Source organism: Trachypithecus francoisi, unplaced genomic scaffold (assembly GCF_009764315.1).
Source record: "Trachypithecus francoisi isolate TF-2019V2 unplaced genomic scaffold, Tfra_2.0 Lachesis_group12, whole genome shotgun sequence".
NCBI classification, from domain to species: Eukaryota; Metazoa; Chordata; class Mammalia; order Primates; family Cercopithecidae; genus Trachypithecus; species Trachypithecus francoisi.
Window position 1 is genome coordinate 73,424,646 of NW_022681457.1, and position 15,620 is coordinate 73,440,265.

The 15,620-nt window shown below is 40.2% G+C and overlaps 2 protein-coding genes across 4 annotated transcripts in view; one reads left to right on the forward strand and one right to left on the reverse strand.

Moving 5' to 3' along the window:
• Nucleotides 1-1,439: 1,439 nt before the first annotated feature.
• On the reverse strand, nucleotides 1,440-9,353 carry CDKN2C (cyclin dependent kinase inhibitor 2C). 2 transcript variants are annotated; one of them, XM_033226432.1, is made up of 3 exons: nucleotides 7,380-9,353; nucleotides 6,782-6,921; nucleotides 2,651-3,400 (listed from the first exon to the last, which is right to left on the reverse strand). In XM_033226432.1, exons 2-3 carry the CDS (start codon nucleotides 6,908-6,910, stop codon nucleotides 3,023-3,025), a joined length of 507 nt encoding a protein of 168 aa, XP_033082323.1. In that variant the 5' UTR covers nucleotides 6,911-6,921; nucleotides 7,380-9,353; the 3' UTR covers nucleotides 2,651-3,022. The 2 variants fall into 2 exon arrangements, with proteins under 2 accessions (XP_033082322.1, XP_033082323.1); XM_033226431.1 differs by lacking the exon at nucleotides 7,380-9,353 and having other exon boundaries at nucleotides 1,440-3,400; nucleotides 6,782-7,330.
• FAF1 (Fas associated factor 1) overlaps nucleotides 8,758-15,620 on the forward strand; it is a 534,320-nt gene continuing 527,457 nt past the window's right edge. The window contains exons 1-2 of one of the 2 annotated variants that reach the window (XM_033226429.1): nucleotides 8,758-8,894; nucleotides 9,680-9,842. The gene's annotated coding sequence lies outside the window, so the exon portion shown is untranslated. The remainder of the gene's footprint in view (nucleotides 8,895-9,679; nucleotides 9,843-15,620) is intronic. The other variant, XM_033226430.1, reaches the window with a different exon arrangement.

The window sequence follows — 15,620 nt, forward strand, 5'->3', positions numbered from 1 at the left end:
GTTGGCTGTGGGCAGACCTTTACCCGGGGTCTCAGGTGGGAAGTTTGTTTCCTGCCTCTCACTAGGTTCCTGCGTGGATCTGTTTTCATGGGACTGCCATATAAAAGCAGAACAGTCTCCAGAGACCGAGACAGGGACTTTCCCCCGTAGCCTTTTGATGAAGGTTGCTTAGGGCATCCAGGAAGGCTGTGAGCACGACCTTTTCTTGCTCCAGCACTGTGGTTGCCCGGCGCCTATCGACTATTTACTTCTACCCCCGGCAAAAGCCGAAAGCACCTTTTTGGGAACTGAGATTTCGAAACCAGTCCTGGGCCACTGACTCCATCCACAACGTTCTTTTGATCAATACGATAAGGGAAATATATCATATTGCTTTCTCGGGACAGAATACTTAATCTACTTATTATTGATCAGTCACCCATTGTGGTGTGTGTGTACATGAACTCATCACACCGTTGCAAGATGCATAATGTTTATCAGAAAACTTAATTCACTACCAAAATGTGATAAAAGACACTTTGGTTAGCAGTTCGGGGACCAGAACTTGAGCCGAGGTCATGTTAGTGCCCTCCACCCCAGATGTAAGCCTGGCTTCAGCTTACTGGGCAAAGGCTGAGCCCAAATTTCCCGATGTGGATGCGGACGCAGCGGTGAAGAACTGAATTTGAGAGCGCATCCTCTACTTTGTATCCTCCATCCTTACAACAGCGTCGTCCCCTGGAGCTCTGGACACTACATTAGTTAGCACTTGCATCCCCACTCTCTGCATCTGAATAAGTTCAGACCCCTCCCTCCTAACCTCAGGTCGCTGAAAATAGGACCCGAGCAGCACCGTTTCATCCATCCTATACATTTCGGCATGTTCAAGAGGCTTACAGAATATTGTTGAGGTTTTTGAGATTGAATAATGGCTTTTCATATTTCCTAGAGGGGACCACATAACTCATTTCTAAAATACTTAGATTAGCAAAGCTACTTCCTGCACAGAGCCAGAGTAATATGGCGATGTTTTAATGCCTAACAAATTTTAGACTGATGAAAAGATAGAGCGTCCTCTCCCTCTACTGTGCTCCGACCAGCCGAGAACAAAGCAACTGCAGAAGTACTCTTTTGCTTTATGAACGTCCTATGCTTTTATATTTGAAATCTCTAAAGATAAATTTTATTGTAATTAAATAAAGTAAATGCCGACACATGTTGGATGCTGTGAAGTCCATTAAACTGGATTTTAAAATCATGACCGTCCATCTTTACAGTTGTAACTTGTAAGAGGGTTTTTTAAAAAAAATTACTTTCAGTTAGTGTTTTGTTCAAAAATATTCGTCTTATTAAAGTAGTATATTTTGCATATTGACTCAATTTTAAAATCCAAAATGTGACACTTTTACTTCAAAACCACCTCAATCTCTATTTTTTCTTAAATAAGTGTTTTAAGTTTGTTGCCATCAAAAATAAATTTATTTAGTAATTTGTGGTTAAAGGTGTCAGATGATGAGGTCTTTTTGCACTTAGGGAATGTAAATTTTACTGCAAAATTAAAAGGATTAATCTTTTCTTTCTATATTCTTTTATACTATCATGGAAGATAAATTATTGAAAACCACTTGCCTGCCACCCAGCCATTCCAATCCTTGTTAGGTCAGGCATCAGAACCATGTCCTTCAATAAACCTTGAGGCATTTTGTTCTTTTTGGAGTGAGGGCAGAGAGCTTATGAAGTAGGAGGGAACTTTCACATAAAACATCTTTGATCATGTGGGAGATGATGAACAAAGTATGTATGAATTTGTAAATGATAACTATTGAAATACGTTGTTGAAAAGTGTAAATTAAAATGACCGAGTAGTAGATGCTGGAAAATTGTCTTGGAAGTTTAATATTTCTACTTCCTTAAAAATTTTTTTTAGGTAAATGTACGCCTAAAAATATTGTATACTCTTTTACTAAAAAGTTTTGTGGAAATTAAGTACCATTTGTGGGAGTGGCTCATTTATTATTTTTAAAGTTTCTACATTTATTTTTCTGCAGATCCTAACATAGTTATGACCTTTATATATAATTTATACATTTGTCTCGCTGTTTTTCATTCCCTAAAATTTGATATTTGTACTTTAATACTTAAACATTTTGTAATTTTACATTTCTTACACTCAGGTAGAAAAAGTCTACATTATACTTAGTGTATTTATGATATAATTTTGGGAAATGTATTATTTAACCATTTGCTTCATTTTGTGATTAAAAATCCATTAGTGGTAAGCACTTTTAAGGTGGCATTTTCTTTTAAAACTTTAGAACTAAAATATGTTTTCAGATTGCTACTTCTGAACTCTGTCCTTCAACTACTTGACTTAATGTCGAGAAAAAGGGAAGATTGCACATTAAGGGAAATTCACACTAAAATTTCAGGCTTAATCTTAAAAAAAAAAAAAGTTGTCCTTATTTTGTTTTAAAGCAGAAATACTAGGCACCAAGGTGGAGAGGACGTGGGTAAAGGATGAAAACAATAACTGAATCATCAAGAGAGTTTTCCAGTTGGTCTACCTTTTCTACTGTAAAGACTTAATACATCAATAACTTTTAGTACAGTTCTCCTTAACAAGTGACAAGTTGTGTACAGGTTCTAGAGGTGGGAAAATCACAGAAAAATGTTGTCCTGTTTTGAAAGTGTTTTAATTAGGCAAAAGAAGCATCAGGACAAACCATTTTAAAAACAAAGTCTTCAAGTTGGGTGTTGAGATTGGTAAAAGGGGAAGCAAGGGAAAAGCCAAGGAAAGATAAAATATTCAGCAGAAAGTCAAAGCTATTTGCAATTACATGTTAGAACAGATTTTGCAGGTGAAAAAGATGTTGCTTAAATATATTCATAAACCTGTTATAAGATTTTCACTTATGCTGTTTCAGAAAATTTAGCTGCTTAAAATATGACAGAACTGTATTTTAACAAATGACTTAATTAAAAGTCGGGAGAGCTACCCAGTTAATTGATAAAGTAGAGGCAACTGGGGGAGCCCTCCCCACATTTATTGAAGATTTGTGGCTCCCCCAGCCCCGTTTGCCTGCATCAGGCTAACAACCTCGTTCCTCCCATAGAGCCTGGCCAAATCACAGGCGGTGTCCCCCTTATGGTTCCGATGCCCCACATTGCTGGCCGTGTGCTTCACCAGGAACTCCACCACCCGGAGGTGGCCTTCTTTGGCAGCCAAGTGCAAGGGCAGGTTCCCTTCATTATCCTCGATGTTAACATCAGCTTGAAACTCCAGCAAAGTCTGTAAAGTGTCCAGGAAACCTGCTCTGGCCGCATCATGAATGACAGCGAAACCAGTTCGGTCTTTCAAATCGGGATTAGCACCTCTAAGTAGTAGTCTCCTGGCAATCTCGGGATTTCCAAGTTTCATAACCTGGAAAAGAAGTAGAAATGGTAGAATCCTTCAAGTGCTCATGCTACAGAAATATTTTAAAATATCTGCCTGTCCATCCATTTATTTAACTATTTGTTTTTGATGGAGTACTTGCGGAAGACCCATAGCATAGGGCTTGAAGGGGTCAAATGCAGAAAAGTGCTAGTAGGTGAAAGTAGAAGTTGAGTTTCTAAAAATCGAGCTTCTATGATGGAACGTCTTAAATGGGTCCAGAAGTAGGATAAATTGATCAATAAGATAGAATTTGTGCAACATGTATAGCATTTGCTAACAACTCAGTTCTCTGTGTTCCATGAAGAGTTGTGTAATTGCACGAATTTATTAAAATAAAAGAAATGGAATTTGGGATTTAAATAAGAGTCTCCTTCTGTTTGATTGTTCATGCTCATAAAATGTGCCTGTGGTATTAATTCTAGAAAATCATATGTGGTTAAACTTTATTTTCTAAATAGCTACTGCAAACAAATAAGGATGTTGAGTTTCTTTAAACCAACTCCATCAGCGAGTGTAAAAATGATGTCTTAAAAATCCAGGCCTGAGATTTTCTTAAATGATCAATTTTTACAAGTTCCCTCCAAACAGATATAGTTCCAAATTTCCAAGCATTTCTTTAAAAATGTTTTTTATTTGCAAGTTATTTAGTATTGGCTACTAGGTGTATTCAATGCCTAGAATCCTTCATTTTAAGTTACAAAACATTACTGATGATTAAGGTGTTAAATAAGCCACAGTGTTCTAAATTGTTTATGATATCAATTTATATAAAACTAAGTTCCTGATATGCCTTGTATCACAGTAGGAAATTGTTGTATGACAACTGTTCTTGAAAATAATGAAATAGTCACCCTATTACATTATATACTGTTTCTCAAAGTTCTGACAAGCCTCCTGATTTTCAAGTGAGCAAAAGAAGAAAAAATAAGATATTTAATGGGTGTTTTGGGACACGGACAGCCTTGTCTTGTGGTTTGAGCTCATTTAATAATCAACTGGTGATCCTGTGTTAGTTCCTTTTTCAGTTACTATCAAGCATTTAAAGAATAGCTATTTGTAAACTGCCAACATTTTAAAAGTCAGAATGTGGTATTACCACTTGCTATCAACATACAAATAATCACATAACGAAGAATATTTACTATTGTTTGAATATGTTTCACTCTATCAGTGGTCTGTTATAAAATATCTTGTAGAACATCATGCAAACATAAAATACATATAATTTACTTGTGAAAAAATATTACTTTCATTAACATGCCACATATTTTCAGCATTTACACTGGTTTATTTATATTTAGGTATATTATAATAATCTAAATTATAATAAATATCTTATATAATAGACACTCAATGTTTATGAAATTAAATGCTAATGGAAAATACAAAGTCGATCTTTTTTAAATGTTTAAAAAATCTAATCACACATTAAATAACATAATAAAATATATTTGAAATGACTAATATTTTGTAAATGCAAACTATATAGATGGACAAGATATTAAGCTCCCCTGTTGATAAAACTCTGTTGACTTTTAGCTCTTCCTTTGGAGCAGTGGTAAACAGTGATACATAATTTATATTTCAAGAACTTCAATGAAACATACTTTTTGGTTATTAAAAATTGATACCACCACAACTGTCTCTAAAGATTTAGTCATATTTAAGGACCTGCAATGAGAAAAATAAGAGACAGATATCTTGGATCTTTGTAAAGCAAACATACGATTAAGGCCTTTGATATTAACCTGATAGAAAAATATAGGAAGGTGGAAAAGGCTTTTGAAATTGAGTTAAATAAACATAATTGTAGAATAAAATTCACCTTTTTTCACAGAAAATAATAGTAATATTGGAAATGGTTTTGAAGAAAGTTATTTCTTGACTTATGACACAACTTCAGAGTCAGGATTATACATAATGAAAACAAGCCTTGAAACTCTAGTTTCTGTGTGTGTGTTTCGTTATATGTACAAGGACTAAGCCACAATAAGTGGGTGTTAGTATCTTGATAAGTATGTTTAATATAAACAAGATTGCAAAGTTGTATTAAAAATGTTTGTCAAAACTTTTTAAAAGAATATTATTAATTTCCCAGTCTTCCTGTTCGTCAGAAATCCTGTGAAATCTTATTATGAACATGGGTTAAGTAGCTCATGCTTTGTGAAGTTTATATAATCTTTTGAGTTTTCTAAAAGAAGCTTTTCAATATATTAAATTTGTTACTTTGCTATCATCACTAAACCTGTTCAAAACTACTAGGTAGAAAAAGAAAAAAATCATTACTTAATGTAGCAGAAATAACAAGATAAATAATTTAGTATCTGTGCATAAACTTCCTTAATACTGAAATTTTTGCAAGGCCAGTGTATTCTGATTGAAAACGTACAGACTGCATGGACTTTGTTTGTTACTAGTATATCTCCTGGCACTTAAATTTTTAATTCTTGTAACCGAAACAAAGCCCTCTAAAAACCCTCTCCCCACTGGGTTTTCAAAAACAGCTTCAAGTGTTGCATTTCTAAATAAGAATAGCTCATAAGAACATCATCAGAACTCTGATAAATTAACTATTTTAAACTATTTTGTCATTTTTCTGTTTCTAAGCCTTTCACCTAAGTTACATGATAACATTCAGAAGAAGAAAAAAATTATCAGGTACAATACTTGGCAGCTGGACATGTGTCAATTGTTGCCTGTAAATCTAATTACTGAAAATTAGAGCACACCACGGCATAATCGTAGAGACAAAGACACTGCAGCTGAGCTCTGATTAGAAAATTCAACTTTTTATTCCTCCCGACTCCTGAATGAGTGGATGGTATTACATTAACTGTGAAATGTACATCCTGTCCCGGTGCCCAGGCCACCCATTCCAAACGAGGAAAAGTCGTTTGTCAAAACTTGAAGCATTTGAAGGAAAAACACCCTCACCAGTAGTCAAGAAAATTAACGTTAAAGTCTATTATTGGGGGCAAAGTACGTGAAACCACTAATAGCAGTGTATTTCAAATAATAATCATAATAATGTGTTTACAGAGCTGTCTTTAAAAACAAAACAAAACAAACAAACCTCGGCCCTACAATGACTACTCTAAAATCCCCACCGTCACAAAAAGATTCCAAAAACTAAGACCAAATCTGGACCCCACTTGATATCAAGGATGTTATTGGATTTGAGGAGTTTGTTCAAAGTACGTCATTTTGAGAAGTTGTATCCACTTAAAGATATAAAATATGGCAACCAACTAGGTTTAAAAACAGTGAAATTTTATGTCCCTGAAAGCTTAAAAGCTGTAAATCTAGAAAACCGGGTCACGTAGGCAACATTATTGACTTGTTTTCCCCACCTCTCTGAATACCAACCTGCAGCGCAGTCCTTCCAAATCCATTTTGTGCATTGACGTTTACATTATTTTGCAACAAACTAGTAAGTTGCTCTAGGTCCCCCCTGGCAGCTGCGGACGCCAACTCGTTCCCCCAAGGCTCGGCCATTCTTTAGGGTCCTGACGATCAGGAAAAGATGAATTAGTCGTTTTTCTTTTTCCCCTTTCCTTTGCTCCTAACCAGGCTGCATGATGGCATCGGAGACTGACAGAAGGACTGGGATGGTTAATCTGGAGTAGAGCTTGGTAGTAAATACTAGTAAGATCTGCCTGCCAAAAGCCCGCCCCTCGATTCACACGTGATTATTCAGCAAAACTGAGCCATTGGAGAGGGGCTCCTCGCCTCGCTTTTTTAGCTTAACCCCTATGAAGAATTCTGACGACACCACAGAGACACACACAGACACACATACATTCCTGGGTAATGACTCCGGACGTCAGATGTAGGCAGAGCTGTCACGTACCTACGCTACAGATCTCTGTGAGGAGTGTGTGTGGACACTCAAGGGACTATAGATGGGGGCAGAAAATACCGCGGAAGGAAAGACATTCGGGGGGAAGAAAAGGCATTCACCCACCCTTGTTCACGGTGGTGACTTGAGCCGTGTGAGGCAGAACTGCAGGGGCAGGTCCTCCAGGGGGCTCGGTTTCCATCCGTCTCGCCGAAGGGACAGTCTTGGGTCCTCGGCTGCTGGGAGAGCGCCGCGGTGGCTGGATGCTGACGTGCTCCGGGGGGTTAAAAGATGATCGCCAAAGGCGAAAGGGAGTAGCAGTTCCGTGGCCCTCAAGTTACAGGTCGTAACGACTGCCCAGTACTCTGGGCTTCTCCAGAAGAGCCTTTAGTCGCGTCCGGGCCAAGCCGTGGGCTAATGCCGCTCAGGAAAGCTCCGGAGCCCGCCCGCCAGGCAGCCGCAGCCCCGCCGAGCCTCAGAGGCCGTGGGAGCCGGGCTCGGCGCGCGTCTCCGGAGGCTGCCGGGCGTGCGGCGGGCCCCCGAGAAGCCCGTCATGCCGGCCCCGCCAGGTCCCGGGACTCCCGGCAGCCTGAGGAAGGAGGAGAGCGATGCGGGAAGCGTCTACGGGGCCCGGACTGCTGGGGCAGCTCGCGGCAGCATTGTGGCTGTACTGGGCACCCCCCCGGGAACTTCCCGCCTACGACCGAGCTCGTTCAGGCTTTCTGTTGTAGGTACTCATTGAGCTGCTGCCGCCGCTGTCCTTTCCTTCCTTTCCCGGTTTTGTGGGAGCCTCCGGAGATGGGGAGAGTCCTGGGAAACGCAGGCCAAGTTCTGAGTAGGGGGAGTCGCCACAGTTCCAGGGCGCAGCCAGACCCGCCGCCGTCTCGGCGAGCGCTCAGCAGCTTCGGCGCCCGGTGCCACTTCGCCACCTCTCGCGGTCCCCCGCCTGTGCCCCTTTGCTGCGGACAGGGCAGCCGCCAGCCAGCTGTGCCCTGGAGCCGAGTCTGGCAGCACTGCTTCCTCCCTGGCCGCACCGCTCCCAGTGACAGTTTCTTTTGTAGCTGATCTCCCCCTAGATCGCCGGTCCCTGCTCCTTTCACCCCTACGGGCACTTGCGTGTCGCCCCCTTTTTTGCTTTTTTCCTTCACTCCCTCCCTTGCTGCTTTTTTCGCTGAAACAATTGCTGCTTCTGTGGCCTCTCAGAGAGGGTGCCGGTTTCTTCTCCCTTTTTTCCGACCTCATCAGCTTTTTTTGAAAAGAAAAAAATTGAGCGCTTTTTGAGTTGAAAAACCCGCCCCCATTTTAACGGCAGAGTTTTAAGGAGGCTCGGCGGAGTTGCAGCGCCGCGGAAGCGGGAAGGCCGGGCACCGCCCACGCCCCGCCCTCCGCCCTGCTGGCGCTCGCGCTCGCTGTCTAGCAGGCTCCGCCCGCCCGGCCCCGCGCACTCATTCCCGCCTCCCGCTCTCCACCTCCTCCCGTCAAGTCTCTCGCGCCGGCTCCCTCCCGCCGGCTAGGCGGCCTGTCCCCAGCTGGAGTGGGGTTCGGCCCCGCGAAGCCCGGCCTGCCCTTCTCCGGCGGGCGGGCTTGAGTCTGTGACGCGAACCCCCAGCTGCCCCGATTCCTACGAGCGCGAGGACAGGGGTTTGTTATTTAAGACGTTGTGGAGGGCGGCAGGGTCTTCGAGGCTCCGCAGCGCAGGCTGCGGGAAGGCGGAGAGGGAGCTGGCATAAAGGGAGTCGTTCTCCAGCGCTAGCGGGGCAGGTCGGCCAGCGTCTGTGCTCCCCCGCCAGGCTCGCAAAGTTCGGGCGGCCAGGCTTGCGGCTGCTGCTGCCTCCTCTAGGGCGCGCGCGCTCTGTAAACTCGGCCTCCTTCGCTGAGCCCTGGGCCTCGGCCTCGCACCTGCCAGATCCACGCCCGACGGCCGCGGTGGGCAGGGGTGGCCGCAAGGGTGGAGGGAAAAATCCAGACTGCCACTAAGCACAGTGCTCACAAAAAGCAAGTCTTGTATAGATTGAATTTTATGAAAACTTAAGACATGGCATAGATAAGAATGAACTCTGAAGCCTTAATTAATCAAGGACTAGAAACTGCTAAATAGTCCTGTTATTAGAGAAAAAGGAGAAAAGCAATTAAATTTAAAGCAAGATTTAAAATAAGTCGTGTGAAGTGTTTTCTAACAAAGCCATTTCTTTGTTGCCGAAGTTCTCTCACTACTTAGAAGTGGCTTGGTGTTTTGGGGGTGTGGGGTTGGGGAGGGTGTCTATATGTAAAGGAATGGTCTCTCTTCCTAATCTTTTATTTAATCATCCGACACGAATTTCCAGTACTTTTAACTTCTTCTTTTAGCTGTGTGAGATTAATTAACTATTGCTTTCTATATTTTTATACTCTTAAAAATATCCAACACGGTTGCATGATGCACCCAGTGGTCAAAATGAAACCAAGCAAAAAATGACAAGTCTAATTAGAACCGGCCTTTGGCAAGCGGATCCTTGAGCAGTATCTGTACCCTTCTTGAAGTACACTGAGAGTGTTAGCAACAAAACACACCAGAAACATCTGGATAATCATCCAGCAGCAGATTGACTGGTAGGTAGAGGGAAAGTTGAAACTGGGAAGAATCTGGCAGTGTTTTCTTTAACGTAATTGTTGAGAAAAACACTAGAACTCTTTTCTTAGATAACTAAACTTGAGTTGTGAATCAAATGAGAACTACAAAAAAAGAAATTAACTCTCTTTTTCTTACATATATGTAGACGTTTCAAATAGAAACATTTAAGATTCCATTTATACCAGTAAGAAATAAATAATAATTTACTTTGATTACTCTGGGAACTGTGTAATCTTTTCATACAGCCAGGGGGTGTGAGGACATATTAGCACTGTTGGCTGATAAGAGAGAACTGGTATTAGTCCAATTTATGAGGATTGCCTTCTAGCATTTATTATGGTTTCTTGCTTAGAGATAAATTGTAAAGAGGAAGAATCTTAAATTGTATGATTACATAAAGTACGGGTAAACGTGCTATAATTTTCATGAAATAAAGTACTTATTGCTGAACAACTAAGTAAAACTTATGATAATTTAAGATGTACACAGAGTTGTATTAAGATTTTTGGAGGCCCTAAGCACTGAAAAGATTTTGATGTTCTACCACCTCTTCCTCATACAGAAATAAAAAGAAAAATAACAGAACCCCAAAATAAGAGTAAAAAAGTCCAACAAAGTTCTGATTTTTTTCCCATGATGGCTACTTCATTGGTTTTGCTGAGATATTAAATTATTTGGCAAAGTTTTTTTTTTTTTTTTTTTAACAGTCTGGTTTTGCTGGTGCCCTGAAGCATATGCTTCATCTGCCTGTTGGGTAAACCAGAATTGGCAGTGCAGAGCTTAGGGTCTTAGTTCAGAAGGCATACATAAGTATTACACAGTAACCCCAATGAAAATCTAGTATTTATTGAGGGCTAGTTCACTAAAGCAGATTCAAGGGTATCCCTACCCTCAAGAAGGTTATATTCTACATGGCTTACAAGAAAAATTCATAGTTAACTTTCTACTATATTGAGAGTGGTGCTTTCTTTTTTAACATCATAATGATAAGTACATCAAATACTGAAATACAGCCTTTATAGTTAGATATTAAATATTAACAGTCATGGAAACCTTGTGCTCCAGCAGTTCATAATCATTTAAGGAGACATAGAAATGGCTGGGCGTGGTGGCTCACACCTATAATCCCAGCACTTTGGGAGGCCGAGGTGGGCGGATCACCTGAGGTCAGGAGTTTGAGACCAGCCTGGCCAACATGGTTAAACCCCAACTCCAATAAAAATATAAAAGTTTAGCTGGGTATGGTGGCTGGTGCCTGTAATCCCAGCTGCTCAGGAGGCTGAGGTGGGAGAATTGCTTGAACCTGGCAGGCAGTGGCAGCAGTGAGCAGAGATTGTGCCACTGCACTCCAGCCTGGGCGATGGATCAAGACTCCATCTCAAAAAAAAAAAAAAAAAAAAAAGACATAGAAATGTGATTTAGTCAAATTGTTCTGTGCTTTTCCCTCATTGACTCAAGTAGGTACAGTATATGATTAACTTTTGGAAATGTGTATGTGGTATTTACCATTTCTTTAACTGGTCTCAAAGTCTTCCTTTTTGTTGTATTTATAGATCAACAGAGGTGCAAAACAGACTGGGCACCCCCAGGCAGCCTTTTTTGTCACTTTATAATTGTGGCTTCAGCATTTTATTTCTGAGATTCAGTGGTTTTTTTTTTCATATAGGTACTTACGAAAATTTTTTATTATTTTTATTTTATTTTATTTTTAAGACAGGTTCTCACTCTGTTGCTCAGGCTAGAGTGCAGTGGCTTGGTCATGGTCATGGCTCACTGAAGCCTTGACTTCTCAGGCCCAAGTGACCCTCCTATCTCAGCCTCCAGAGTAGCTGGGACCAAAGGCATGCTCCACCATGCCTAGATAATTTTTCTAATTTTGTGGAGATGGGATCTTCCTATATCGGCCAGTCTTGAAAGTTCTTTCTTTTGAGACGGAGTCTTGCCCTGTCACCAGGCTGGAGTGCAATGGTGTGATCTCGGCTCACTGCAATCTCCACCTCTGGGTTCAAGCCATTCTCCTGTCTCAGCCTCCTGAGTAGCTGGGATTACAGGTGCCTGCCACCACACCCAGCTAATTTTTGTATTTTTAGTAGAGACGGGGTTTCACCATGTTGGCCAGGATGGTCTCCATCTCCTGACCTCATGATCTGCCCGACTCGGCTTCCCAAAGCGCTGGGATTACAGGTGTGAGCCACCACGCCTGGCCTAAAAGTTCTTCTTTAAAGTAAGAACAAAAAAAGCCCAGTAAGCAACCCCAAAGCTGAAAAATAATAGCAATAATTAATATTTGTATAGTGTTTCATGGTTATAAAATATGTGTGTGTGTGTGTGTGTGTATATATATATATATATATTTTTTTTTGAGACAGTCTTGCTCTGTCACCCAGGCAGAGTGCAGTGGTGCAATCTTAGCTCACTGCAACCTCTGCCTCCTGGGTTCAAGCGATTATCCTGCCTCAGCCTCCTGAGTAGCTGGGATTACAGGTGCGCACCACCACACCCAGCTAATTTTTGTATCTTTAGTAGAGACAGGGTTTCACCATGTTGGTCAGGCTGGTCTTGAACTCCTGACTTCGTGATCCACCCACCTCAGCCTCCCAAAGTGCTGAGATTACAGGTGTGAGCCACCGTACCCAGCCAATGCATATATTAATATTTACAACAATTCTGTGAAGTGACTATGATAATAATCCCCATATTTCAGGTGAGGGAATTGAGGCTGACAGAAATTGTGATTTAAAGTCAGTAAATAGTAGACATAGGATTTGAACTCAGTTCTTGGGGCTCCAAACCTTATACTTTTCCATTAGTTGAGAGTCCAGGGTCAGCCACTAGTATCCTAAACAACATTAAATCACTAGATGAAATACGTATGTGTAGTAGCATTAGCCTTCTCATGAGTTACATTATAAGCAAGAAGTATTATTTAAGAAATGGGTTATCTTAACCGAAGAATCAATGTTACCACTACCAGTAATAAGTCAAGTTGATAACACATAGCCCTGATATGATGTAACAAGGACATATCACCTCTGCGGTATTTTACCCCAAATGCATAAACTCAGTGTAATTCTGAGAATACATTAGGCAATCCCAGATTGAGGGAGATTTTATAAAGTTCCTGACTCTTCAGAAGTGCCCACTGAGAAACTGTCACAGATTGGAAGAGGCTACTACTGAGACATGACAACTAAATGTAATGTATTATTAGACCATGGAACAAGAAAAGGACATTAGTATAAAAATCCAAATAGAGCCTCTAGAATTTAACTAGTAGTATTTAGCAGTGTTAATTTCCTAGTTTTGATAGATGTACCCTGTTAAATAAGATGGTAACATTAGAGAAAAATGGGCTAAAAGCATATAGGAACATGCTATACTATCTTTGGAACTATTCTAAAATAATTTCAAATAAAAATTTAGTAAAATATAAATTGTATTTATTATTTATATTGGAAATAAGGATGATATAAAAGTTTCTCTTAAAAGAACATGGAAATTCTAGAAAAACATCTGTATTTAACTTAGGCTGAGCTCCATGAACTCCTACTGTGGGCCAACTATGAGAATAGATAAATTAAAATTACTTGTCTTTGCTCGTGCATGGACCAAATTTCTTTACATTTCTTTCTTTTGGTTTATGACACTTAACTGAAATTGTTTCTCTTAAGGATGGAATTCTGGAGAAGTAGAAAATGATGTTTTTCTCCTAATTCAGTATTTATTTTTCTTCCCTTCTTTTATCTGTAGTACATAATTACTCTGGATGCTAGGTATCCAATCAGGAAGAGTTAGGCCATAGGGAAGAAACAGTGTCTTTGGGAACGGTATAAACTAAGCAGCATGGAAGGGAAATTGTACAGAGGCAACATGGTAACTGGAAAGAGCACTAATTTGACCTAGCCTCGAATCCTAGGTTTGCCACTTTATAGCATGACTTTGAGTAAATTCTTAACTTGCCAGAGCAGCTTTATATTCTGTAAAGTAGTAGTTGTAAACATTAAATGAGATAAAGTTTATAATGCATCTGTACATAGTAGACTCCCAATAAAAATTAATAAATTCAAAAGCATTTACTATCTGTTATGTTCACAAGACTTTGCTATGTTTGCACTATGGCGAATATAAACACACATGGCATAAAGCAGTTTATAATTTCAAACTTTCAACCTTTGGGGGAGATTAAACATATATATATGAAAACCATTAGAGAAAAAAATTACAGAATTTACTGGAAAATTCTGTAAAAGCAGTGATTAGAAAGGAGAAAGATCCTTATTGGCTTAAATTTTAGGAAAGGGGTGGTCCTGAGAAAAGCATTTAGGAATTGGTATACAGAGTAATAACTAATATGTTTGGAGAGTTTTAAGGTTTATAAGGAATTTTCACCAGCATTTTATCACTCAACATTTAAAATCACAAGTTTTATTAGCCCAATTTTAGAGATAAAGAAATAGAACCAGAGAGCCTTTGTTAAAGAGCAGAGTTAGAACTCAAACCACAATTATTGACTGTTAAATGTATGTTAGTGTAATACCAATATTTTATATTTTCCATGCATTTTCATAATTGCTTTCTCATTTATCAGAGGAAATAGTCCTGTGAGAAGCTGAAGTCAGAGAGATTAAGTGACTCATCCAAGTTCCCTCAGCTAATTATTTGGAAAAGCAGTATTAATATATGCCTGAATGTCTAGTGTGTTCATCCCATTGTTCTACATGCCACATTGTTTTAATTTCCAGATGGAGAGAAAGGAAAGAAAAAGGGAGCAACATGGGATTTGAATGAGTTCCGAGGTACATACGCATCATCACAGAGAAAAACCCTCAAGTTTTTAGGACTGCATTAATCCTTGGCCATATAACTAGTAACAATTATTCACCTGCCTTATACTGAGGGTGGCCTATATGAATGGAGTAACTGAATTGCCACATTTATATTATTGGTGCTGTGTTTTGCCTCATGATTCACATTTGTGCTGACTTTTGGAATTACTTTCTTTTTTTAGAAAATATTTATTTATTCATTTACTTTGAAACAGAGTTTCACGCTGTCACCAGACTGGGGTGCAGTGGTGTGCTCTTGATTCACACTGCAACCTCTGCCTCCTGGGTTCAGGTGATTCTCCTGCCTCAGCCTCCCAAGTAGCTGGGACTACAGCACACGTCACCATGCCTGACTAATTTTTGTATTATTTTTAGCAGAGATGGGATTTCACTATGTTGGCCAGGCTGGTCTCAACTCCTGACCTCAAGTGATCTGCCCGCCTCGGCCTCCTGAAGTGTTGGGATTACAGGCATGAGCCACTGCCCTGGCCATGGAATTATTTTCTTAGGGATGAAAATTAAGCAAGACATTTTGATTCATGTGACTATGGAGGGTTCTATTATCTAGCTAATTCTGGTCTAAACACAGATCAATACTTAAGAGTTGTAGGCCAGCCTATTTTCACTTAAGAAAACACACAGAATAAACTCAGATCATAATACAGTGCACTTTTTTATATTCAGTGAAACTGAACAATTAAGTCATATTTCTGATTTCTCATGAATATATTCCCAGTTTATGGAGCCTAGGCCTTGCTGGGTGTGGTGGTATGGCTCACACCTGTAATCCCCACTCTCAGGAGGCTGAGGTGGGAGGATGGCTTGAGCACAGGAGTTGGAAGCCAGCCTGGGCAACATAGTGAGGCCCTGTCTCTAAAAATGTAAATAAATAATACAAGTTTAAAAAATTCTTAAGGGAAGGCTAGGCCT